General features: G+C 49.4%; 1 protein-coding gene across 2 annotated transcripts in view; it reads right to left on the minus strand.

The window, feature by feature from the left end:
• Positions 1–203: 203 nt before the first annotated feature.
• The window catches only part of BCL2L11 (BCL2 like 11), a 79949-nt gene continuing 54207 nt past the window's right edge, over positions 204–25945 (minus strand). The window contains exons 4-5 of one of the 2 annotated variants that reach the window (XR_008200109.1): positions 10232–10422; positions 204–291 (exon numbers count right to left, since the gene is read on the minus strand). Coding sequence is in view for 1 of the 2 variants with exons in the window: in XM_052647947.1 (XP_052503907.1) it covers positions 10387–10422 (36 nt within the window). In the remaining variant the exon portion in view is untranslated. Of the gene's footprint in view, positions 292–8962; positions 10423–25945 lie in introns of those variants that run through there. The other variant, XM_052647947.1, reaches the window with a different exon arrangement.

The raw sequence follows: 25945 nt of genomic DNA on the forward strand, positions 1-25945 counted from the left end.
CATGTCTTCTGTGTTTTCTGCCTTGGCAGGTGGATTCTTTACCACTGAGTCGCCTGAGAAATCCGCTTGTTCATTATACATTTTAAATATAGCACTGTGTACAGACAACAACAAATTCACTAAGTCTGTGAGTCTCTTTCTGTTTTGTAACTAAGTCCATTTGTATCAAGAAATACGTGAATTTTATTTTAAAAAAAAAAGCAGGGGAATTCTCTGGAAGTCCAGTGGTGTAGAGTCAGCACTTTAACTACCTGGGTTCAATTCCTGGTTGGGGAACTAAGATGCTGCAAGCTGTGTGGCATGGCCAATAAATAAAATAAAATAAAATAAAATAAAATAAAATTAGTGTCAATAGGAAATTAAAAAAAAAGAAAAGACAGTGAAGGAACCAAGAACCCCAGGGGAGTAAATTTGCTTGTGAGTCTATTCAAGACCCAGCTTCTCAGGAAGGGAGCCCACAAGGACAGCCACTTGCTCCCCTGGCCACCCCAAGCAAAGACTCATCCTACTGGCTCAAATGATCAACCTCACTTATTGAGAATGTTCTTTCTTTTTAAAATATTCTTTCTTTTTTTTTAACTTTTAATTTTGTATTGGAGGGCCCTGTGGTAAAGAACCTGCCTGACAATACAGGAGACAGTTTCAATCCCGGGGTTGGAAAGATCCCCTGGGTAAGGAAATGGCAACCCACTCCAGTATCCTTGCCTGGGAAATCCCATGGACAGAGGAGCATGGCGGGCTACAGTCCATGGGGTCACAAAGAGTTGGACACAACTTAGCGACTGAACAAGAGCCGATTAACAGTGTGATAGTTTCAGGCAAGCAGTGAAGGGACTCGGCCACACATATACAAGTAACTTTTCTCCCCTAAACTCCTCTCCCATCCAGGCTGCCACATAACGTTGAGCAGAGTTCCCTGTGCTATACAGTAGGTCCTTATTGGTTATCCATTTGAAATAGAGCAGTGTGTGCATGTCCATTCCAAACTCCCTTGAGAATATTCTTGATGCTTTCACGGCTCATTTGCTGGAGAGAAAGCACAGCTACAGAACAGGTCGATTCAGAATGAGACACTGAGGTGGACATCTGCTTAAGCTAGCGGATAGAGAAGCTTTCAACCTGCCTCCTGTAGGTCAGGGTGTGTCCACCCTGGCTGGATAGTTCTTTGGTGACCCTATGAACGGACATTTTCCCCATCACCACCCAGTTTTTATCTGTTATTTCTGAGGCAGCATAGACGGTGGCCTCCCAGAGTGGACAATGGATGATTGGGAGGGCCCCCAGGCACCCTAGCCCTTGGGCACTGGCTTTTCCCCCAGCTCGGCCTGCCTTCCATCTACCAGGAAGGGCAGCCAGTGCCAGAATGGGCGGGGACTTGAAGTCCAGAGAGCTGGGTGGGACATAAGGGGATAGAGGGAAGTAAAGGTAAGCAGGCCTTTACTTATCACCTGCACAAAGGGGTACTGGAGAAGCTTTTCCTCTGCTGGGCTGCACAGACTCAAGATGTGCATGGAAACTGCCCGAATGCCCAGCCCCTACGGTGACTGAGTCACATGGTTGCCAGAGCCCAGACAAAACAGGAAAACACTCACGAGAAGGTAACTTCCTCACGGGCGGGGGTATTGGCGATACTGGTCTGCTTCCTTCGCTGCTGTCTGCCCAGTGTCTACAACAGTGCCTGGCACAGAACGCGCATTGATGAATAAACTCACCCATGAGGGTGTGAATGAATGGAATTTGCTAGTAATCAAAGGAATGCGCATGACCACAATAATGCGGTATTGTTTTGTATATTAAGCTGCCCCAAAATAGTGTAATGGAAACACTCAGTCCTAGTGAAATCCGATGGGATCTGCCGTGTATCTACTATTTAAGGCAACTTTTGTTGCTGTTTAGTCACTAAGTCATGTCTGACTCTTTGCAAGGACTGTAGCCCGCCAGGCCCTTCTGTCTATGGGAGTTTTCAGGGAAGAACACTGGAGTGGGTTGCAATTTCCTTCCCCAGGGGATCTTCCCGACCCAGGGATCAAACCTGTCTCCTGCACTGCAGGCAGATTCTTTACCACTGAGCCACCGGGGAAGCCCATTAATGGCAATATGTATTCATATAAATGTTCTGGAAAGCAGCTTGGTAACAGAGTTATTTAAAAGGGGCTACTCAGTAGTTCCAGTCCTAGAAATTTATGTTAAACAGACAAATCAGAAAAAGGACAGAGCTACCTATATAAACTATCCCTTGAAATGTTATTCATAACTGTAAAGAGATGGGAGCAGTCTGAGGGGCTAGGACACTGGATGATCAGATAGCTTGTGGTTATGGAGGCCCGTGAAATAGTGCAGGAAATAGGCAGGGATGCAAAAGTGTCCATGTAAATGGAGTGTGACCATAAAATGTATTCTGGGGGAAAGCCTGGAAGGATAGAGTTTATGAATTTTTTTCCCCCCTCCAATTTTTGTCATCAAAATATTTTTAACCAGAAAGAGAGTACCCAAATAAAACCTTCCTACAGGACACGATGGGCTCCCCGGTGGCTCAGTGGTAAAGACTCTGCTTGCTGATTCAGGAGACACAGGTTCGATACCTGGGTCGGGGAAGATCCCCTGCAGAAGGAAGTGGCAACCCACTCCAGTATTCTTGGCTGGGAAATTTCATGGACAGAGGAGCCCGGCGGGCTACAGTCCATGGGGTGGCAAAAGAGTCTGGCACTACTTGGTGACTGAATAACGACAACAGACACCGTGCACCAGTAAATGCGCACGTGGCACCTGGTGAGCTCACAGCTTACACAGCCCCCCAGCGAGCAGCCTGCCGTCGCCCCCGCCCACCCCGCTCAGGCGGGCCTTCAGCCTCCAGGGTTCAAGCCACTGGACAGCAGAGGCAGCAGAGACTTTTTGGCAGAGTCCACCCATCTCTGAGTAACACCCAAGTGCTGCTGTGGGAACAACAGTATTTAGCACCATCTGATCACAGATTGGAGAACATTTGCTAGAAATAACACTTTGGGCTTTGGCAAAGCAGGTATTGAGTTGCGCTTTCTGATGGTGGTTGAATAAGCACTACAGTTGCTTTTTGATGATAAGACCATGCATACATCAGGACACACTTCCCTTCCTACTGCAGGAGGGCTATAGCCAGATCACCTACAAGAGCTATCAGGTTACAAAAATGTAAGAAGGGGGTCACAGCCCATGGAGAGCCTCTGGTTTGTGCTGATTCAGCATTAGGTGAGGGTTCTTAAGTGAACAGAAGCCACCTGGGAAATTTAAACATGGACCCTTTGCTCCCTGTTGCAGAAATTCCGATTGAACTGGTTTGGTGAACCGTCCAGAGCACTGGAAATTTTGAAAGCTCCAAGATTGTTTAGACAAGCATCCAGGGTTGAGATCCACGGTTTTATGGTATCAGCAGATGAGCTCTCTGGAAACATTCAGAGGTTCTGAACGGCCATAATCTCTGTGCAAAGATGAGCAAGAATCCATGCCACTTTTTGCAAAGGTTTGCTGTGTGCTACTAGCCAGAGGAAGCAGAGCAACAGGCTGGGAGGCCCAGGAGCTCAAGGATCTCAGACACGGACAGGATGGGCGCTAAGTGTGACTCTATCTTACTGGCTCTGCAACCTCAGGCAAGTTACTCCCCCTCTCTGGGTCTCTGTTTCCCCCTCTGAAGAGGGGATGCTGGTCACCATGCCAGCTTCGCAGGGTTGTTCAGAATGGGATGCGTCTGTGCAGAGGGATACAGGAGCATAGCTCTTCCCCAGATCACGTGAGCATGTGGAAAGAACACCATTACCGTGAGCTCACAGAACTGCGCCTCCATGGATTTGATGGAGAACCACACACCCCCGGCTTATGTATTAAGTGAGACATACACCTAGTAGACTAGTGGGTGTGTCATTTATAGGAAATAGGGGAAATGGAAATAGGGCAGTTTCACTGCTGTGAAACTCTCCCAGATCTCCACTTTCAACGTGAATTCAAGTACATTTAGAAGGATCGAAGCCCACTCTCAGCAGGGCACCTGACCGGTTTAAGAGCAGACAGATCTCTCTTTTGTTGTTGTTCAGTTGTTCAGTAGCTCAGTTGTGTCTGACTCTTTACAACCCCATGGACTGCAGCCAAAAGCCTGGCTGCGGTCCTTCACCATCTCCCAGAGTTTGCTCAAACTCATGTCCATTGAGTCAATGATGCCAAGCAACCTTTCCCACCTGCCCTCAATCTTTCCCGGCATCAGGGTCTTTTCCAATGAGTCAGCTCTTTGCATCAGGTGGCCAAAGTACTGGAACTTCAGCTTCAGCATCAGTCCTTCCAGTGAATATTCAGGGTTGATTTCCTTCAGGATGGACTGGTTGGATCTCCTTGCTGTCCAAGGGACTCTCAGGAGTCTTTTCCAGCACCACAGTTTGAAAGCATCAATTCTTTGGCACTCAGATCTCCCTTCAGAAGGCAGACAAGCAGAAGGTGGTAAGATTCCTGGCACCCACTCAAGGAGAGAGCTTCTGACCCGGTAAGATGTAGGGAAACTGCCAGGAGACCAGGAGGCTGGCCTCGGAATATTCCTGAACCTGCATATGTCTTAATGATGAGATATGTGTGTGTGTTCAGTAACTAAGTCATGTCCGATTCTTTTGTGACCCCATGGACTGTAGCCCGCCAGGCTCCTCTATCCACGGGATTTAACCAGTCAAGAATACTGGAATGGGCTGCCATGTCCTCCTCCAGGCAATCTTTCTGACCCAAGGATTGAACTTGCGTCTCCTGCATTGGTTGACAGGTGGACTCTTGACCACTGAGCCACCTGGGAAGCCCAGTGATGAGATAAATGTTCTTGAATCTGCCTGACATGGGGAAAAAAATAAACCAAGGCCTAAAAGTCTTGGTGGAGGACTGAGCCAGCACTGCAGTGCCGTCCCAGGCCCCTGACAGTCACCTCCCTGGGGAGCCTTTTCGAGGAAGATGAACCTTCATCCCTTTGGTCACTCAGCAGAAGTAGACATGTTACACTTCAGGAAACCTGCGATGGCCCTCGGTCACATGGATGCTAATTACTCCTCCTGTCCCTGAAGCTGGGTTGAGGTTTCCTAGGTGACTAACATTAACTGGAGAATCACATCTCTCTGGCTGGCTGGCCGGGAAGGGGTCTGGCCTCTGGCATCGTACATGTGGCTGCCACTCACTGATGCGGCTCCTGGCTTCCTGGTTCAGCCACAGACGTGGCTCTAGGCTGAGGCCATGGCCCAGGGCAGCCCACCCCGCCTTGGCTGCCAGCCTCCTCTCCCTCCTTGCGGCCTATTTATTGCAGCAAGCAATCTCCAGGTTGTGTTGAATTCTGTCTTGTAGGTTTATTTTTTTAAATCTTTTTAAAAAAGTATGTGTGTTGTAACCATGGAAACTCTCTTCTGCATTCACTTGTGTTTTTAAAAAAATCCTCCTGTGTGTCTGTCTGGCTTGTGCTGTCTGCACTGAACTATGGGCTCCCAGGGGAGGGATGTGTCTTGGCAGGGAGTCTGAGAGGGGCTCCTACCATCTCCATCGGCAGGTGGGGCCAAGGCTCTGGCTTCCTGATCCTAAGGAATCCACAAAGGGCAGCTGGAAACAAAGACATGCCCCTCCCGCACCCCCACCCTTGGAGGCTGAGGTTCTGGTATCACACCTCACTTCATTATTGTGACACTGTGATCACACCCCCATCCTTATCTCTACTTTACAAGGTACCTTTTTTTTTTTTGAGAAGCAAAGCCTGAAAATTAGTGTCTCAGTCCCTCTGTGGAGCTGGTTCTAGAAGGAAACCCTCCAGTGGCTACACGTAGAGCCAGAGGGCTCCCAGCTGGACATCTCTGCCTTTGAAGGACCTAGCGCTTCCATTCAGCACACTTGCATTGAGCCTTTGCTGCAGGCCAGGCAAATCAGCCTGGCCCTGCCCACCATGCCAAGGAGGTGGCTCCTGGGCTGGGCATAAAGCCCACACACACGGCTTGGGGGGACCCAAGCAGAGGGTCCAGGTGGCTGGCAGGGCAAGAGACACCCCAACTGGGGGCCCAGTCAAGCCTGGGTTTCCTCCTGCATCAGATGTACAGTGCGGTAACAATAACGCCTGCCTGTCTCCTTTGCAAAGTGGTACTGGTGGCTCAGACAGTAAAGAATCTGCCTGCAGTGCAGGAGATCGGGGTTCCATCCCTGGGTCAGGAAGATGCCCTGGAGAAGGGAATGGCAACCCACTGCAGTATTCTTGCCTGGAGAATCCCATGGACAGAGGAGCCTGGTGGGCTACAGTCCAGTTGTCGGATACGACTGATCGACTCACACATACACACAAGGAGGTGGCCGTCGCTTTGAGAGGCTGCGGAGCACTGTCACTGTGCTCTTCTGAGCAGAAGAGAAACAATGCAGGCCACAGTGGTGACAGGGCCCGCCCTGGGGGCCCAAGGCAGGAGGGCACAGGCCGGGGAGCTCAGTCGGAAGATAACGCAGTGTGTGTGAAGTCAGGTGTTAGTTGCTCAGTTGTATCTGACTCTTTGCAACCCCATAGGCTGTAGCCCACCAGGCTTCTCTGTCCATGGAGCTCTCCAGGCAAGAATACTGGAGTGGGTTGCCATGTCCTTCTCCAGGGAACTCTTCCTGACCCAGGGATTGAACCTGGGTCTCCCGCATGGCAAGCAGTTTCTTTACCGTCTGAGCCATCAGGGAAGTCAGAGTGTGTGGATGCCTTACTTTCAGTGTTCGGTGCTTTCCATGAGAGAGGAGGAGAAAATAGCATTTCTAAAGGATCCCTGCCCTTCCCTGCACATGCCTATTTTTCTTGGTATGTGATTTGACAGTCAGAGTCTGCACTCACTGAGGACTCAGTGTGTGTTGTCTGGGGGTCTATTTGCACTGAGAGAGCCGCAGGGGACGTCTGGTTGTGCGGGGCAGGGGAGGGGAGGGGATCCAAGCTGGATAGCTGCCCTGGCTGCAGGATGAGCCACGATGAGGTCAAGACTGAGTTTTCCTGCCCAGGCCACTCTATTCAAGAGACTCTGGAGTTGAGGAGTTGGGTGCGTATTCATGGGTCTGTGTATTAAGGGAGCTGACGGAACTGGTCAGAGGAGCACAATGGGGAGATGCCTCAGGCCAGCAGGAGCTGTGCCCTGCAGAGTTTGCCTCAGTGGAGTTCTGCGAGGGAGCTTCCCCTAGCAAACCTGCGAGAGCTTCACAGAGCTCCCTGGAGGGGAATGTGAACTGAATGGGGGTGGGACTGCCTAACAGTCCCTTGAGCAGTCCTTCAGTTAAAGCCACTTAGCCCCTATGGCAAGGTGGCCAAGCCAGGCTTGGACCTCTGGAAGAGGCTCAGAATGGGGGAAGTAATTAACAAAGAGCCTGGGCCCATGAGGCATCAGAGCGATCCCCACCCCCACCAGCGCCACCGTCATCATCATCACCACCATCATGATCAACACCACCGTTCTCAGTATCATCGCCATCTTCATCACTGCCATCCCTTACATCATCATCATCGCCCTCCACAGCGAGGCTTAGTGGCTAAGAGCAAGGCCTGGGGAGCTTCGCTGGGTCTCTAGCCTAGCACTGTCAGTCACAAACACTATGAGCTTGGGCATAGTTTTGAACTTGCCTGAGCTTCATTTTCCTCATATACAAACTGGGATAATTTTAAAAGATAATAAAGCTCTTAGCATCTAGCCTGTAAGTTGGTTATCATGATCACTGTTGGTGTTTTCGTGTTTTCATCATTAAAGAGCCTTCTAAGTGGAAAGGCTTTGGGTCATTACCGTAGTTCCTGATTGACAGAGTGGAAATGAGGCTGGCTGTGTCCCACTTTTCAGATAAGGAAAGGGAAGCTCTAAGCAGTGAAGAAGTTTGTCCACGTGGCTCAGCTCACAGCCCGGGTGGTGGATGGAAGCCGAGCAGCCCCCTCCCACAGTGCCTGCCTCCTTCACCCTTGTCCTTGGGCAGAGCCTCACGAGCTGGGATGCGCTCCAAAATGCCCATTAAAACACACAGTTATTTTATGGTTTGTTTGCTCCTAAAGACATAAAATCCAAGCTTATCAAACAAAAGTCACACTTACCCCTGCTGACTTGAATGCTAAAGTCCAGCATTATCTATGCTCTTCAGCCCCCACAGAGAACACTTAGTTCCCCACGGAACTGGCAACATGCTCCAAGGCTGACCTTTGGCAGTCCTCACCCCTCTAGCCATGAACCAGTCACAAGGCAGGTGGGGTGGGGAGTCAGGCAGGTGGGGAGAAGCCCAGAGATCCCGCTTACCAGCTGGACACCTACAGTAAGTTTTTAAACCTCTCTGAACCTTCCTTAAAATCCTTATCTGTAAAACGGATTTAATGATGGGAACCTCTTCACTGAGACCTTTAAGTGGGAAAGAGCTAGCGTGGGAAAGGAAAGTAAAAATGGAAAGAAGGGTTCAAGAGGGAGGGGACATAGGTATACTGAAGGCTGATTCATGTTGATGTTTGGCAGAAACCAACACAATACTGTAAAGCAAGTATCCTTCAATTAAAAATAAATAAAGTAAAAAAACCCAAAAAAACAAATAGAAGCAGTATCTCTGAAGACTATCCTGAGCTGAGGCTACAGCTGTGCTTTCCAGGCTGTGTTAAGTGTGGATTCAAGATACATTAGAGAGCAAGTCCACAAGACTTACCAATGGATTAGATAAGAGAAGATGAAAGAGGTTCTATAACCTGGAGAGCAGGTGCCATTGTCTGAGATGGGGAAGTCTAGGGAGAGACGGGACAGGTCTTGCGGGGGTGGGGGGATTTGCATCCGCTCTGGATGTGCTAGTTTTAGAATGTCTGAGATTTCCCAGCGGAGATGGCAGTGGGTGGTGGGAGCTGCAACTCTGAAGGAAGCTCCCAGAAGTCCATGTTGAGAATTCAGAGAATTGGGATGATTGTCATAAGAATGGTATTCATTTATTTATTTTTAAATATTTATTTGGTTGTGTTGGGTCTAAGATGCAGAATGTGAGATGCAGTTCCTGGAACAGGGATCAAACCTGGCCCTACTGCATTGGGAGTTCAGTCTTAGCCATTGGACCACCAGGGAAGTCCCAAGAATGGTGTTTAAATCCAGGTGGCTCAGCGGTAAAGAATTTGCCTGCAATGCAGGAGACAGGTGCAGGAGACACAGGTTCCATCCCTTGGTTGGGAAGATCCCCTGGAGAAGGAAACTGCAACCCACTCCAGTTATCTTGCCTGAAAAATCCCATGGACAGGGGAGCCTGACAGGCTGCAGTCCATGGGATTGCAAAAGAATCGGACACGACTTAGCAACTAACAACACTGAAAGGTATCTCTTGGGAAGTGAGCAGGGAAAGTGAAGAGAGAGAGCCCAAAGGGCTGTAAGGAGGACCACCATTCAGGGCTCAGAAAAAGAAGGACCCCACGAAGGGCTGACCGGCGAAGTCAGAGAAAAATTGGGAAAGTGTTCAGTTTAGGAACTGAGAGAGCAGAGTGCTTCTGGAGGGAGGGAGGGAGCAGCCACCGGTGATGAAGGACTAAGATGACGCTGCAGAGTGGGTGGGGCTGGACGGCAAGAGCGGGTCATGGGTGGCCTTGACTGAGAGGCATCAGAAGAGCGTTGGGAGCAGAGCCAGGCTGTAGTGGGGCTGGGCGTGCATGGGGCTGGGAGAGCGGGGGCCATGTGTGCATGGAAAGAGAATGGAGGAGTCAGGAGGTGGCTGTTGAGGGAAGGAGGGGCTCTGGGAGGAGGAGAGGGGCATGTCTGTGCACTGATGGAAGTCGCCTGGAGAAAGGACCACGAAAGTGAGTGGGAGCTCCCTGCAGAGGGCACCCCTGCAGAAGGAGTGCAGTCCTTTCTTTTTTGGTGGACCATTTTTAAAACCTTTATTGAATTTGTTGCAATATTCTTCAGTTTTCTGTTGTGGTCTTTTGGCCACAAGGCATGTGGGATCTTAGTTCCCTGACCAGGGATCGAACCTGCACCCCCTGCATTGGCAGGCCAAGTTTTACCGACCACCAGGCAAGTCCTGGAAGCGAAGTTCCTGAGTAGCTGGAGGGATGAATCCAGAGTGCAGGGGGAGAGACTTCTCTCCATCCATCTAGGAAGAAGGAAACAGAAGAGGTGCCGGTCTGGGTGGGACTGGTGAGCTTGTTGGTGGGAAGATGAACGTTTGGAACTACGGGGAAAGTTCCGGGCAGAACAGGAGGTTGTTAGCATTGTCGTCATCCTGTGTCGGGGGGTGGGGGGGAGCAGACCTCCAGAGGGAACAGTGGGGTCTCCTGGTGGCACCGATGGCCGCTCACAGACTGAGATCACGAATTCAGAGCCAAGAAGCCAATCGTATCATCTGACGATGTCCAGAAACACTCAGCAGCCCAGCGCAGGCCAGAAGATGGTGGGTGGGTGGGGTTCACTCAGAACTGGGACTTTGCCAAAGGGTTGAAACCTACAAGAGAAAGGCTGAGTTACTGGGGAATTCATGTTGAAGAAGAGGCTGGATGGCAAGAGAAGAGAGGCGTGGCATGAGTGGGCGGGGGCTCAGTGCTCTAAAACCAAAGTAATAGGGCAGTGGGGGGGGTTTGAGCGGCAGGGGTGGGAAGATGAGGACGTACTGGAACCCAGATTTGAGGACGGGGCGGTCCAGGTGTGAGATGTCCCGTCTGATGCGACATCACCCTGAATGAGGGCAGAAGGCCCCGACCAGGAGGGAGGTGCGGTCGTTGGTCTGCTGTGCCTGAGCTCGGAGAGCCAGGCCGGGTGCTGCTGGGATTCCCGGCAGGCTCTGCAGCCCCCTGCCCAGATCCTGGCCACTTTCTAGATGCAGGACCCAGAGACTTATTTCCCCTCTTGGTGCTTGAGTACCTCTACTTGTAAAAATGAGGGCAATAATTTGTACTTGTCTCCTCAAGCTATTATGAAGACTAGAGGAGATAATTCAGATAAAGCACCAAACAGTGCTGGGGCTAGTTAAGTGCCAATAAGTGTTAAATATGGAGCTATGACAAACCTAGACAGCATGTTAAAAAGCAGAGATATCATTTTGCCAACATAGGTCAGTATAGTCAAAGCTATGGTTTTCCCGGTAGTCATGTACAGACGTGACAGTTGGACCATAAAGAAGGCTGAGTGCAGAAGAATTGATGCTTTCAAATTGTGCTACTGGAGAAGAATCTTGAGAGTCCCTTGGACTGCAAGGAGATTAAACAGTCAATCTTAAAGGAAATCAACCCTGAATACTCATTGGAAGGACTGATACAAAAGCTGAAGCTCCAATACTTTGACCACCTGATCCGAAGAGCCGACTCACTGGAAAAGCCCCTGATGCTGGGAAAGACTGAAGAATGAAGACTGAGAAATTGAGGGTTGTGTGCGTGTGTGCTTAGTCACCCAGTCACATCTGACTTTTTGCAACCCCATGGGCTGTAGCCCGCCAGGCTCCCTTGTCCATGGGACTCTCCAGGCAAGAATACTGGAGTGGGTTGCCATTCCCTTCTCCAGGGGATCTTCCCAACCCAGGGATCAGATCCAGGTCTCCTGCATTGCAGGCAGATTCTTTACCATCTGAGCTGCCAGGAAGCCCCTAGATGAATGAAGGCGATCAGTAAATATCAGGGTGTCCCTCCCTACCTCCACCATGCTGGAATGTGTACACACACACGCACATGCATGCACACAGGCACATTCTTTTGGGATAAATGTTGCTTTGCACCGTAAGTTATTTTCTGAAGCATAGCCTTTGCTCAGTGTCAGTTCAGTTCAGTTCAGTCGCTCAGCCGTGTCTGACTCTTTGTGACCCCATGAACTGCAGCACGCCAGGCCTCCCTGTCCATCACCAACTCCCGGAGTTCACTCAAACTCATGTCCATTGAGTCGGTGACGCCATCCAGCCGTCTCATCCTCTGTCGTCCCCTTTTCCTCCTGCCTCCAATCCCTCCCAGCATCAGAGTCTTTTCCAATAAGTCAATTCTTCGCATGAGGTGGCCAAAGTACTCGTACTCAATAAAAGATGCTGCTACCAATGGTCACATATGTGCAGATGGCACAAACACACACTTACATATGAAACATGCCAGGGACAGTTGTCGAGAGCAGCCCCCAATATCAGACACAGTAATGTCAGAGAGGAGGGTGGGATGCCTTCAGACTGTGTCCACCTGGGGGGCAATATGATGGAGGAGGTGCCTTTCCCGCTGGTGATCAGAGGCTGGGCCTGGGTCTATGAGTTCTGAAGACCTGGGGCACAGATGTGCAGGAACAGAGACTGGCCCTCCTTGGAACTCTGAGTCATCTGCTAGCTTTAACGAGAACTAACCCTCAGAGAGGGGCTTCCCTGGTGGCTCAGATCGTAAAGAATCCTGCTGCAGTGCAGCAGACCTGGGTTTGATCCCTACGTCGTGAAGATCCCCTGGAGGAGGCCATGGCAATCCACTCCAGTATTCTTGCCTGAAAAATCCCATGGACAGAGGAGTCTGGCGGGCTATAGTCCATGGGGTTGCAAAGAATTGGACACAACTAAAGCGACTGAGTATGCAGGCAATCCTCAGAGAGGAGCTGGGGTAGGGAAAAGACAGACCGGAAGAGAAAGTATAGGGACTCCAGTCTGTTCCACTGATCAACACAGGTCAGTATCTTGCGAGTTTCAAAGCTGGACCCCTGAGAGGCTGACCCTGTGCTGGGCAGTCCTCATAGCTGTTCTCTGGACCAACATTTGATCCTTCTCAGTCACGGGGCAATGAAGTGTCCTCCTCCACTTACCCGCAAGGTTCACTTCCACTGTGGACATTTTCAGTGAAACTCATGGCCAGCTTAAGGCAAATAACGTTCAGTCACAGAAAACATGAAAAAGAAGGTTCTTGGCATTTGGGAACACGGGTAAAGGATTCTGTCTTTCTGAGACTGGAGTTTTATTTGATGTTTCTTGGAAAGAAACCATCTAACTTGCTTTATATAGTCCTTCATGTCTTCAAAGGGTTCAGAATCAGACCAAAAAAAAAAAAAACCATAAATAATCCAAAAAAATGCTGTACTCTATCTTATGAATGCTGTTTCCTTCCTCCTCATAAGGTAGGAATATTTATGAACTCTGAAAAGTAATTTCAGGGGGAAGAATGCAACCTTAGTCCAGTTTTATAACAGTGAAAGTGTTTGGTTCTTGCCTTCTGGATTATTTTTAAGGCAGTGCAGTATTATTTATACAAGTTGACATACACAACTCACCGAGGCCAAAGTCCTTCAGATTTATGTCTGCCTTCCTGGGTGTTTATGCTTTTAGAAAAGGGGATTTGCGGCCCGGGGATGTGTATGTTAATCCAAACAGGGCTCCTTCTCACTGCTTCAGACCCCAGATGTAGACTTGACCTATGGGTCCAGCCCTCGGCACCTCCACGTCCAACCCGCTCCCCCGATCCATGTGGAATCACCCACACTGGGCACAAACTGAGTTTCAGCCACAGGAGCAAGCTCTCTCATCTCAGCCTGTCTGTCTGTCTGTCTGTCTGTCTGTCTAGACATTCCGAGCCCCACCAGGCAGGTCAGTCCCAGGGCTTGGACCCAGGTGGAGGTAACAGGGTCACGACCCACGAGAATGGCTCAAAGCCCAGTCTCTCGGACGCTCTGAGGACAGTTCCCTGTGGCCTCTTCACAGACAGCCATCAGATAAGAGATGTAATATCCCCCAGCTCCCCTGGCCATCTGGTGGGCAAGTATTTTAAGCCTGATTTCTTCTGGAAGGAAAGTTTAAGAAACTTCTGCCATGGGACTTCCTGGATGGTCCTGGTTTGATTTCTGGTCAGGGAACTAGATCCCACAGGCTGAAACTAAAGATTCTGCATGCTGCAACAAAGATCAAAGATCTCACGTGCCACAAGTAAGATCTGACATAGCCAAATAAATAAATTTAAAAAAAGAAGAAAAAGAAACTTCTGCCTTGATGCTCTGATCTGTGCACAATAAATGACCACAGGCGACTGGGTCCCGTGAAGGGAGCCTCTGAGGTGTCTGGAGGGAGATGAGTCTCTCCTGTTCCCACCCAGTTCAGCACTGTCTCTGCTTTACCTGTTTTTTGTTGCTGCGCTCGGGCTTCCTCTAGCTGCAGTGAGTGGGGGCTCCTCTTCGTGAAGCTCCAGCTTCTCATGACGGTGGCTTCCCTGGCTGCAGAGCAAAGGCTCTCGGGTGCACGGGCTTCAGCAGTTGCAGCACCCAGGCTCACAAGTTGTGGTTCAGGGGCTTAGTTGCTCCACGGCATGTGGCTTCGAGGCATCTTCTTCCCAGACCAGGGATCAAACCCGTGTTCCCTGCATTGGCAGGCAGATTCCCATCCACTGGACCGCCAAGGAAGTCCATTGCTCTCTTAACTTGTCAGGGTGTTCAGGTAGCCATGCTCTTTGGCTAAAGTGAGAACCAGGTCATCCCACACCTACTAAGTGCAACGCTGGAGAAGCAAGAAATGGGACTCCTACACCCATAGTTCTCATGGAACATATAACCCAGGCCTTTCCAATCACCAGGCCCCCAGAGAAGAGGACCCAGGTCCCTCACTCTTGTCCCACGGCCACTCCAAGCTCCCCAGGTTCCAACACACACTCAAGCTGGGGCTCTGGGAACATGTGCGAAGACTTACTGCCTAGAGGATGAAACTGAAGGTGGGACTGGATGGGGTGGAGGGGAAGGCCAGGTCAGGAAGGGGCTATTTGAACAGAAACATTAAAAAGCCAACCCTGTGCACATCTGAGCATTTTAGGAAGAGGGGCAGCAAGTCTGTGATGCGGGAGTGAGCCTGGCGTCATCCAGGAGACAGCCCAGGCTGTTGGGCTTGCATTCAATTAAAGCGTCATTTGCTCAGAATCAGTGTGAACTTCTGCTTCACGTGCTTAGTTGCTCAGTCGTGTCCAACTCTTTGTGACCCTCCAGGCTGCTCTGTCCATGGGATTTCTCAGGCAAGAATACTGGAGTGAGTAGCCGTTCCCTACTCCAGGGGAAATCTTTACCCTGGGATCAAACCCATGTCTCCTGTGTCTCCTGCCTTACAGGCAAATTCTTTACCCACTGAGCCACCAGGGAAGCTCATTCTGTTTCATACTAGCCACCAAGTTTAGACAGAAACTTAAGTTTTCAAAATACACATGTCATCAGAGTTGCAAGATGTTGCCTTCATCAAGCCATTATTGGTCATTCATTTGCCAGGGAAACTGATTCACCAGAACCCTGCCAGCAACATGCTCCAGCAGCAGCTATTAAAGGAAGGGGTTTAGAGGAACCTAGTGGCCTGGGGACCTGAGTAGGTGGAGTGTGGAAGGAGGAAGGGACCACCTCAAAGCAAAAGAGGGGCCCTAAAAGGAGAACCATTTGGCCAAAGACTGGACTTACCTCTTAAAACAGATGTCTGGGATGTGAATCAGCCCAGGTTCTCACTGCTCATTTTTTAAGTGGGGAAAAGTGCAAATTGTGGTCAGCAGCCCAGAACAAAATCCGGCTTTCAGAAAAGAGGATTTGCCATGAATCCTAGTCAGATATTTAGTTGGCACCCACCCGTCCCATGGTCACCTGTTGAGTGAGTGCCTGGTGCCAGGGACCACGCTGGATAAGAGGGGCTGCCTTGACCCTTACAGTTCAAAGCCCAGAGAGACACGATTGCCATGTCATTATTAAAATCCCCGGGTGGGGACAAGAGCATGTGTGTGTGCTAAGTTGCTCCAGTCATGTCTGACTCTTTGCGATCCTAACGGACTATAGCCTACCAGATTCCCCTATCCATGGGATTTTCCAGGCAGGAATACTGGAGTGGGTTACCATTTCCTCCTCCAGGGGATCTTCCCAATCCAGGGATCAAACCTGTGCCTCCTAAGGCTCCTGCATTACAGGTGGATTCTTTACTGTTGAGCCACTGGGAGAGCATTTACCTGCAAGCTGACAGCAGGCCGGCCCCAGAGCTTGGTGACTGGGGGCCTGAGTTAGGCCCAGAGACGCTCGGGATCGGGAGTGGAGCCCAGGGGAACGCCAAGGCTGAGCCCATGGAGGCTTGCCCAGGGCAGTTTCTGGATGGCTGACGCAGCATCCTTGCAAGGCCCTGAGCAAGTCCAAGTTGACATCTCCTTGTGTGTGTGTGCTCGGCCCCTTCAGTCCTGACTTACTCTTTATGTCCCCGTGGACTGTAGCCCATCAGGTCCTCTGTCCATGGGATTCTCCAGGCAAGAATATGGAGTGGGCTGCCATGCCCTCCTCCAAGTCCCTATTCCAGCTGAGGGGTAACATGGACTGTGATTTCTTTCCCAGCTCAGGTGACCATGTTCCCCCTCTAAGTCCTCAGATTTCATCCCCAAGCACACACTCTCAGGGCAGGCGGTGTGTCCGCCCACCCTGGTTTCTCAGGGGACCAGGAAACATCCAGATTCTAAGACGCTCTCACATGCCACGCCCACCAAGCTCTGGAAAGCGAGGGTCAAGCACACCGCCATTTACCCCTTCCTTCATGACCTGCTCAGCAAGCCAATTCCATCCCGCCTCTACCCCTACCGAGCCCAGCCTTGGCCCCTTCCTGCCCCTCTGACCTTGCTGAGCCCTTTGGCCTTGTCAGTGGGAGGCTCTGTCCTACTGACGATGGACGGGGCTCTCCCTGGGCACACAGCCTGGGGCGGCCTCACCTACACCACGCCGTGGCCTTGGCCCTGGGCCCTCCAGCCCACTCTGCCCTCCCACTCATCCTGGATTTGGCAGGACGCATGGACGCCTGTGCCAGGGCAAACTGGCAAAGGGAAACAGAAAGGAGGACTGAACGTTTTGCAACTATAACAGAAAACTAAACAAACAGAAAGCACCTTGTTGAGTGTTGTCTTTCAGAGATTTCTCCCTAGGGTGATGCACCGCCATATGATGCTGCTGCGGGCCCAGGGTTTCTGCAGTCACCTGAGTAAGCCCCCAGTACACCCAAGACATTGTCACACTGGGTCATGTATTGCTATTGTTGCTGAGTTGCTAAGTTGTGTCCGACTCTTTGTGACCCCATGGTCTGTAGCCCACCAGGCTCCTCTGTACGTGGGATTTCCAGGCAAGAATACTGGAGCAGGTCGACATTTCCTCCTCCAGGGGATCTTCCCAATCCAGGGACTGAATCCGCATCTCCCGCATTGGCAGGCAGACATTTTACCACTGAGCCACCAGGGAAGCCTGGGCGCTTTAAAAAAGAGCTTTTATTTTTTTCTAAAGGGAGCTTTAAAAAAATTACTGCACTGGAATCCCACTGGAGTTTTGGAGTGGTTGCTCTGTATGTGGGTATTTTGTATAATCCCCTGCTAAGTCACTTCAGTCGTGTCTGACTGTGTGTGACCCCACAGATGGCAGCACACCAGGCTCCCCCGTCCCTGGGACTCTCCAGGCAAGAACACTGGAGTGGGTTGCCATTTCCTTCTCCAATGCAGGAAAGTGAAAAGTGAAAGGGAAGTCGCTCAGTCGTGTCTGACTCTTCGTGACCCCATGGACCACAGCCTACCAGGCTCCTCTGTCCATGGGATTTTCCAGGCAAGAGTACTGGAGCGGGGTGCCATCACCTTCTCCGGTATAAGCCCCTGGTGGAGTCCAGTGTCCTCTAGGGTTGAGGGCTGCCCACCCCCCTCTCCATGCAGCATCCGGGCTGTGTCCAGTAGATACTCCATATAGGCCTTAAGGGAGGCATGGATGGTCCTCCATCTCGTGACTAAAGACCCGGTGTCCTCCAGTTTGTGTTTTGCAAAAAGTGTTTCATTAAAGCAAATGCCTCAATATTTATGCTGTATCCTTTCTTCAAGCTGCCAACAGTTTACAGTCCAACTGGCTGGGACTGCTCTCCAAAAACCCAACATTCTCCCTTTAAAACGAGCTGATAACACTGTTTCTGGATCAGCCCCTAGCTAAGCTGGCAGCTCAACAGAACAGAACTCTCCATGAGCCCTCCCTGCCCTCCCCCGCCCCTCCCCAGCCTCTTCCTCCTGCACCCCCGTTTCTGGACTCAGGAAAGGCCACCCTTCCAGTTGCTCAGGTCCAAGTCCGCGGTTAGGACTGTCCTGTCTCCCTCCTCACGGGGAGGCCGGGTCTCCTGACTGCACAGCATCTCTCCCTGGGTCCCGGGTCCCCCAGGAGGACTCCTGACTGTCCTCCGTGTGCCCATGCTTCTGCTTGCTGCCACCATTTAGGCACAGCCGAAAGGTCTTACGTTTTTCACTTTTTCGTTTTGACATCCAGAATGCAAAATAGTGTAAACAATTTCCTTAGGGTCCCCACCAGATTCCCCAAAAGTTGACATTTTGCCCCGTTTCTCTATCCTTTTCCAGTGCCCCCAAGATACAACCCACGTGTTTGCCTATGGAGTGTCTCTCTGAATGTCAGAGTAAACCGCAGACAGCAATGGCCCTCATCCCTGACAACTTCAGTGTGTGTCTCCCAAGAATAAGGACATCCTCTCAAACAACCGTGGTTCAGTGGTCAAAATCAGGACATTAACCTTGATGCAATCCTACTATCTAATCCAGCAGTACCCAACTTTGTGGCACCAGGGACGAGTTTCATCAGTTCAGTTCAGTTCAGTCACTCAGTCATGTCCGACTCTTTGCGACCCCAAGAATCGCAGCACGCCAGGCTTCCCTGTCCATCAACATCTCTCAGAGTTCACTCCGACTCACGTCCATCGAGTTCGTGATGCCATCCAGCCATCTCATCCTCAGTCGTCCCCTTCTCCTCCTGCCCCAATCCCTCCCAGCATCAGAGTCTTTTCCAATGAGTCAGCTCTTCGTGTGAGGTGGCCAAAGTACTGGAGCTTCAGCTTTAGCATCATTCCTTCCAAAGAAATCCCAGGGTTGATCTCCTTCAGAATGGACTGGTTGGATCTCCTTGCAGTCCAAGGGACTCTCAAGAGTCTTCTCCAACACCACAGTTCAAACGCATCAATTCTTCGGCGCTCAGCCTTCTTCACAATCCAACTCTCACATCCATACATGACCACAGGAAAAACCATAGCCTTGACTAGACGGACCTTAGTCAGCAAAGTAATGTCTCTGCTTTTGAATATACTATCTAGGTTGGTCATAACTTTTCTTCCAAGGAGTGAGCGTCTTTTAATTTCATGGCTGCAATCACCATCTGCAGTGATTTTGGAGCCCAAAATAAAGTCTGACACTGTTTCCACTGTTTCCCCATCTATTTCCCATGGAGTGATGGGACCAGATGCCATGATCTTCGTTTTCTGAATGTTGAGCTTTAAGCCAACTTTTTCGCTCTCCTCTTTCACTTTCATCAGGAGGCTTTTTAGCTCCTCTTCACTTTCTGCCATAAGGGTGGTGTCATCTGCATATCTGAGGTTATTGATATTTCTCCCGGCAATGTTGATTCCAGCTTGTGTTTCTTCCAGTCCAGCGTTTCTCATGATGTACTCTGCATACAAGTTAAATAAGCAGGGTGACAATATACAGCCTTGACGTACTCCTTTTCCTATTTGGAACCAGTTTGTTGTTCCATGTCCAGTTTTAACTGTTGCTTCCTGACCTGCATACAGATTTCTCAAGAGGCAGGTTAGGTGGTCTGGTATTCCCATCTCCTTCAGAATTTTCCACAGTTTGTTGTGATCCACACAGTGAAAGGCTTTGGCATAGTCAATAAAGCAGAAATAGATGTTTTTCTGGAACTCTCTTGCTTTTTCGTTGATCCAGCAGATGTTGGCAATTTGATCTCTGGTTCCTCTGCCTTTTCAAAAACCAGCTTGAACAACAGGGAGTTCACAGTTCACGTATTGCTGAAGCCTGGCTTGGAGAATTTTGAGCATTACTTTACTAGCATGTGAGATGAGTGCAATTGTGCAGTAGCTTGAGGATTCTTTGGCATTGCCTTTCTTTGGAATTGGAATGAAAACTGAGCTTTTCCAGTCCTGTGGCCACTGCTGACTTTTCCAAATTTGCTGGCATATTGAGTGCAGCACTTTCACAGCATCATCTTTCAGGATTTGAAACAGCTCAACTGGAATTCTATCACCTCCACTAGCTTTGTTCGTAGTGATGCTTTCTAAGGCCCACTTGACTGCACATTCCAGGATGTCTGGCTCTAGATTAGTGATCACATCACCATGATTATCTGGGTCGTGAACATCTTTTTTGTACAGTTCTTCCGTGTATTCTTGCCACCTCTTCTTAATATCTTTTGCTTCTGTGAGGTCCATACCATTTCTGTCCTTTATCAAGCCCATCTTTGCATGAAATGTTCCCTTGGTATATCTAATTTTCTTGAAGAGATCTCTAGTCTTTCCCATCCTGTTGTTTTCCTCTATTTCTTTGCATTGATCGCTGAAGAAGGCTTTCTTATCTCTTCTTGCTATTCTTTGGAACTCTGCATTCAGGTGCTTATATCTTTCCTTTTCTCCTTTGCTTTTCGCCTCTCTTCTTTTCACAGCTATTTGTAAGGTCTCCCCAGACAGCCATTTTGCTTTCATGGAAGACAGTTTTTCCACGAATGAGGGGTGGATGATCTCTGGATGATTCAAGTGCATTACATTTACTGTGCATTTTATTTCTAATTTAAAGCTGCTGCTGGTCTGTGACCAGAGGTGGGGACCCCTTGTTTAATCTAAGTATCTGATACAGATGTTACCATCTGTTCCAATCATGTCCTTTATGGCAAAAGGAAAATCCCTCATCACCCAGCAGTCAGCCATCATGTCCCTTCAATATACCTTAATCCGAAATTCTGAGGAGTCTTTCTCAAATAATTCGTATTAGGTTATGTTGGCTCTGTAACAAAAGGCCTTCACTGCCTTGTGAATTTAAAGGGAGCCCAACCAGGAATTCCCTGGTGGTCCAGTGGCTAAGACTCAAAGCTTCCAATGCAGGGCGACCTGGATTTGATCCCTGGTCAGGGAACTAGATTGCACGTACTGCAAGGAAGACTGAAGATCCTGCATGCCACAGCTACAACTCAATGCAGCCAAATAAATAATAAATAACATTAAAAAAACAAAGGGAGCCGGTCTCTCAGATGTGACTCACTCGGGCCCTGCGGCCCCACCCCAAACTGCCCCCAGGCCACTTGCTTCTGGACGCAGATCAGTTCCAGCAAGTAACTTTTGAATTAACTATTCTTTTAACTTTCCACATTTAAAAATTCCAAAGTTATACACAAGTAGAGACAATAGTATAAAGTACCTCCATGTTCATGTCATCCAGCTTTAATAGTTACCCCACTCGTGGCCAGTCTTGTTCTATCTCTACCCACATCTGTTTCCCACTTTCTGTATTACCGTGAAGTTCAGCTGTTACTGCCTCTAGGTTGGGAGGCAAGAGAGCAGGGAGGGACTACTGGATCCTGGAGGAGAGAACTCTGTATTCAGTGACACCTTCAGAGGAGGCGTGACCTTCATCAAGGAGCACGGAAACCCCAAGGTGATCTCACAAGAAGGCAGGCAAGGGGCAGGGATATTCCACCTTATTCTTCTCCCTGTCTCTGATCTCTAGGTGGGGCTTCCTGTTCTCAGACCCTAACTGGATCCAGAGGGCAAGAATTCCTTCCCCTGATGCAAGGTCAGTTCAGTCAGTCAGTCGTATCCGACTCTTTGCAACCCCATGGACTGCAGCATGCCAGGCTTCCCTGTCCATCACCAACTCTTGGAGCTTGCTCAAACTCAAGTCCATTGAGTCAGTGATGCCATCCAACCATCTCATCCTCTGTTGTTGCCTTCTCCTCCTGCCTTCAATCTTTCCCAGCATCAGGGTCTTTTCAAATGAGTCAGCTCTTCACATCAGGTGGCCAAAGTGTTGGAGCTTCAGCATCAGTCCTTCCAATGAATATTCAGGACTGATTTCCTTTAGGATTAACTAGTTTGGTCTCCTTGCTTGCCAGGGGACTCTCAAGAGTCTTCTCCAACACCATGATTCAAAAACATCAATTCTCTGGCGCTCAGCCTTCTTTATGGTCCAATACTCACATCCATACATGACTATTAGAAAAACCATAGCTTTGACTAGACAGACCTTTGTGGGCAAGGTGATCTCTCTCCTTTTTAATATGCTGCCTAGGTTTGTCACAGCTTGCCTTCCAAGGAGCAAGCGTCTTTGCTGTCACGATAGGTGACATGGGGGTTCTGGGACCAGGTAGGGGTGGGATGAGACACCCAGGGGAGCTGCAGCCCCCTCACTTCTCCAGGCTCCCCTGCATGGTAAGGTGGATTCTCAATCACCAGACCACTAGGCAAGCCCCTAAGCACATTTGTATTTTCATATGCACCTAGGAGATTGGTACGATCTTAATAAACATACTTGGGTCAAATAAATTGTTTAGGAAAATGACCGCCCAGAGCATGGGTCTGCAGTCTCTGGGACCTAACGCCTGATGATCTGAGGTGGAGCTGACATAATAATAATAGAAATAAAGGACACAGTAAATGTAATGCACTTGAATCATCCTGAAGGCATGCCCTGCCCCCTGGTTCACAGAAAAATTGTCTTCTGCAAAACTGGTGCCAAAAAGGTTGGGGACCACTGGCCTAGACAACTGAAAATGTAATGAGGTAGTATAAGCTCTCAGAGGTCCTTCTGAGCCAGAAAGTCTACAATGGAACATGGCATCTCTGGGGTGCATTTTAAGAATGGTCCTCCAAATTTGAGCTTGTTTAGTCAGTAGGGAAGGGGTTGCTATGCTGTGCTGTGTGTTGTGCTGAGGCATTTCTGACTCTTTGCCATCCCATGGACTGTAGCCCGCCTTGGCTCCTCTGTCCTTGGGATTCTCCAGGCAAGAATACTGCAGTGGGTTGCCATGCCCTCCCCCAGGGGATCTTCCCAACCCAGGGATCCAACCCAGGTCTCCCGAGTTGCAGGCGGATTCTTTACCACCTGAGCTTCCAGGGAAGCCCAGGGAAGGGGTTCCCTTAGAGCTAAGTGTCCCCAATTCTGCTTTAAGGAGACAAAGATGAGCAGCTATTATAGTTTTGCCTTCTTGAATCCCTTTTGGAAATGCATGTCATATACAGCATTGGGGAAAGGAATGGAAACCTACTCCAGTATTCTTGCCTGGAGAATCAGAATGGACAGAGGAGCCTGGTGGGCCACAGTCCATGGGGTCACAGAGTCAGACATGACTGAGCACGCAATACAGGACAGAACGCTGAAAAGCAGGGCCTTTGACCTTCCACGCTATCTTCTCCTTGGCGACTGATTCTCCTAAGGGCTTAGGCTTGGCTCAGGAAAGCGCTTTCAGGAAAAGGAGACTCAGTGGGAGAAGTGAGAGAGGATGAGAGAGCGTCCTTTGGCCTTGTCATTTCCCGTCTTCTCAGAACGCCATCTGGTCTCACCCAAAGGGGAATTTTAACCTCCAGCCTATCACTGCACACCTTCTGAATGTGTACTGTTTATGGAGGACTCCTTATCATCCTTCGATTCAGCCCTTCCTGACAGGTAGGAATGAGTCAGCACTTGTGGCTGCCAACAACGGCGTCTGACTCCGACTGACTTAGCACAGAGAGAACTTCCAGGAGGGACCCTGAGCTCCAGGAACAAAGAGGAAGCTGGGAGACCAGGCACGAGTGTGCTAGCGACAGGGCAGCGGGTACCCCGGCCAGTGGGTGCCACGGCCAACGTGCCCTGTGCCACTCCCCACCCCCTTAGCCACGAGGACGCTGCCCTCCCATCAGCCCCTTCTTGCTCGCTTGCTCCAGGTTCAAGGTGCTGGGAAAGTGCTGGACTGGCCCAACATAGGCCATGGCTGCCCTCGGCTGTCTGGGGGGGTGGGTTGTGGGGGGAGAGAAAGTTTTGAGGGTGGAAGGGAGCAATGAGAGGCAGGCGCACAGAGAGCAATTGTGGTGGAAGTAAGAAAATGGGGAGTGCAGGGTTCACAGCAGCGCCATTTACAACCGCCAGGGCACGGCAGCAACCTGTCTACCAGCAGAGGAACGGATTAAGAAGATGTGCTATGTGTATACAATGGAATATTACGCAGCCATAAAGAGGAACACAACTGTGCAATGTGCAGAGACATGGAGAGATGCAGAGACTGTCCTGCAGAGTGAAGTCAGAAAGAGAAAAACAGCGTATCACTTATATGTGGAGTCTAGAAAAAGGGTACAGATGATCTTATTGGCAAAGCAGGAATAGAGGCATGGACATAGAGAATGATGGACACCAAGGAGGAAAGCAAGGCGGGAGGAACTGGAAGACTGGGATTGACATATTTACACTGCTGGGCTTCCCAGGTAGCATGGTAAAGAGTCCGTCTGCCAAAGCAGGAGACACAAGAGAAGCCAGCTCGATCCCTGGGTTGGGAAGATCCCCTGGAGAAGGAAACGGCAACCCACCCCAGTATTCTTGCCTGGAGAATTCCATCAACAGAGGAGCCTGGTGTGCTACAGTCCGTGGGGTTGTGCAGAGTCAGACACAAGTGAAGTGACACGGCACGCACACACACACTGCTACGTATTAAATAGATAACTAATCAGAACCTGCTGCGCAGCACAGGGGACTCTGCTTGGTGCTCTGTGGAGATCTAAATGGGAAGGAAATCCGAAAAAAAAGAGGAGACACACGTATACACATAGATGATTCACTCTGTTGTGTGTACAGCAGAAACTAACACCGCACTGTAAAACAACTATACTCCCCCATGTTTTTTTAAAAGTGGGGAGTGGGCAGACTGGATGCTGGATACTCCCCATTCCTCCCCCTAGACAAAAGCTCACACAAAATGTGCAGGATACGTGGGAAGAAAAGTCACGCACTAACAGCATCAAAAGCACGCTTAATAGAGCAAAACACGACCCGCCTTGGAAACCCTCTTGGGAAAACGGCAATGCTCCCTCAATGAATATGGTCACTGTGCTTCCAAACCAGACCCGTACCGAAGTTTTCTAATTCCAAAATGCACGTGAAAGACACAACGTGGAATGGCCAGGACAGTCTTGAAAAACAAGGACAAGAAATTCAAAACAGAAATCTATGGCAATTAGCACAACATAGAAGAAATGAAAGATCAACGGAAAAGGAAGGAGTAGAGAAACAGAACCACATAATGTGAGAATCTGGTGGATGTGAAAGAGCCATTTTAGGTGAAGATAAGAGGAAAGTGCTGGCTGTCAATGGGGAAAAGTAAAGTTAGATTCATATTGTATCATTAAAAAAATCTGGATAGATTAAAGATGACAACAAACCATAGCACTATATGAACAATGTATCAGAAGATATATTTAAAACTTTGGCCTAGGGAAGGGCTCTTAAAGTACAAAAGAAAACATCTATGTAAGAGGGGTAAATCTGACTTTCAAAATCGTGACAACTGCGTCAAATACACCACAGCAGTTCAAAGACATGCACTGGAATAAAACCTACGCTCACAAAAAGATGTGTTCCAAGAATATTTGTAGATTTATTCAGCCTAGCCCAAACTGTAAGAGCTCAGGTGCTAATTAATAAGTAGAGAGAAGTGTGGTTTGTTCAGACAACAGAACACTACTGGGCAAGAAAAAGGATTACTGTTGACGGTAACATTACGCTGAGTAAAAACGGAATTAGACACAAAAGACCAAATTCTGTATGATCCCATCCCATTCAAACTCAGGAACTAATTTATGCTGGGAAAAAAATCGGAACTGAAGTCACCCCTGGAAGTGGGGCCGGCGGGGGAGGGACTGGATGAGAAGGAACACGGAGGAACTTTCTGGAGTGACAGTCATGCTCTTTATCTTGATTCAGGTTTGGGAGACAGCTGCATCCTCGGTCAAAACTTAGCAAATGCACACTGGAGAGTTGTTGTATTATATGCAAATCTTATCTCAAAAGAAGCCTGATACAAAATTAATGAACTCTAAATCATATGCATATGGAAGCATAAAGTTGCCAATGACTGATTTCCTTGGAAATGTATCACAAGGTAAGATGAATGAATGGATGGACAGATATACAATCAAGGAAGCAAAATGAGAAACGCAGAATCTAGTTGGTGGGTGTTCTCTGTACATTTCTTTCAACTTTTCTGTA

This window comes from Budorcas taxicolor, chromosome 11 (genome assembly GCF_023091745.1).
Source record: "Budorcas taxicolor isolate Tak-1 chromosome 11, Takin1.1, whole genome shotgun sequence".
Classification (NCBI taxonomy): Eukaryota; Metazoa; Chordata; class Mammalia; order Artiodactyla; family Bovidae; genus Budorcas; species Budorcas taxicolor.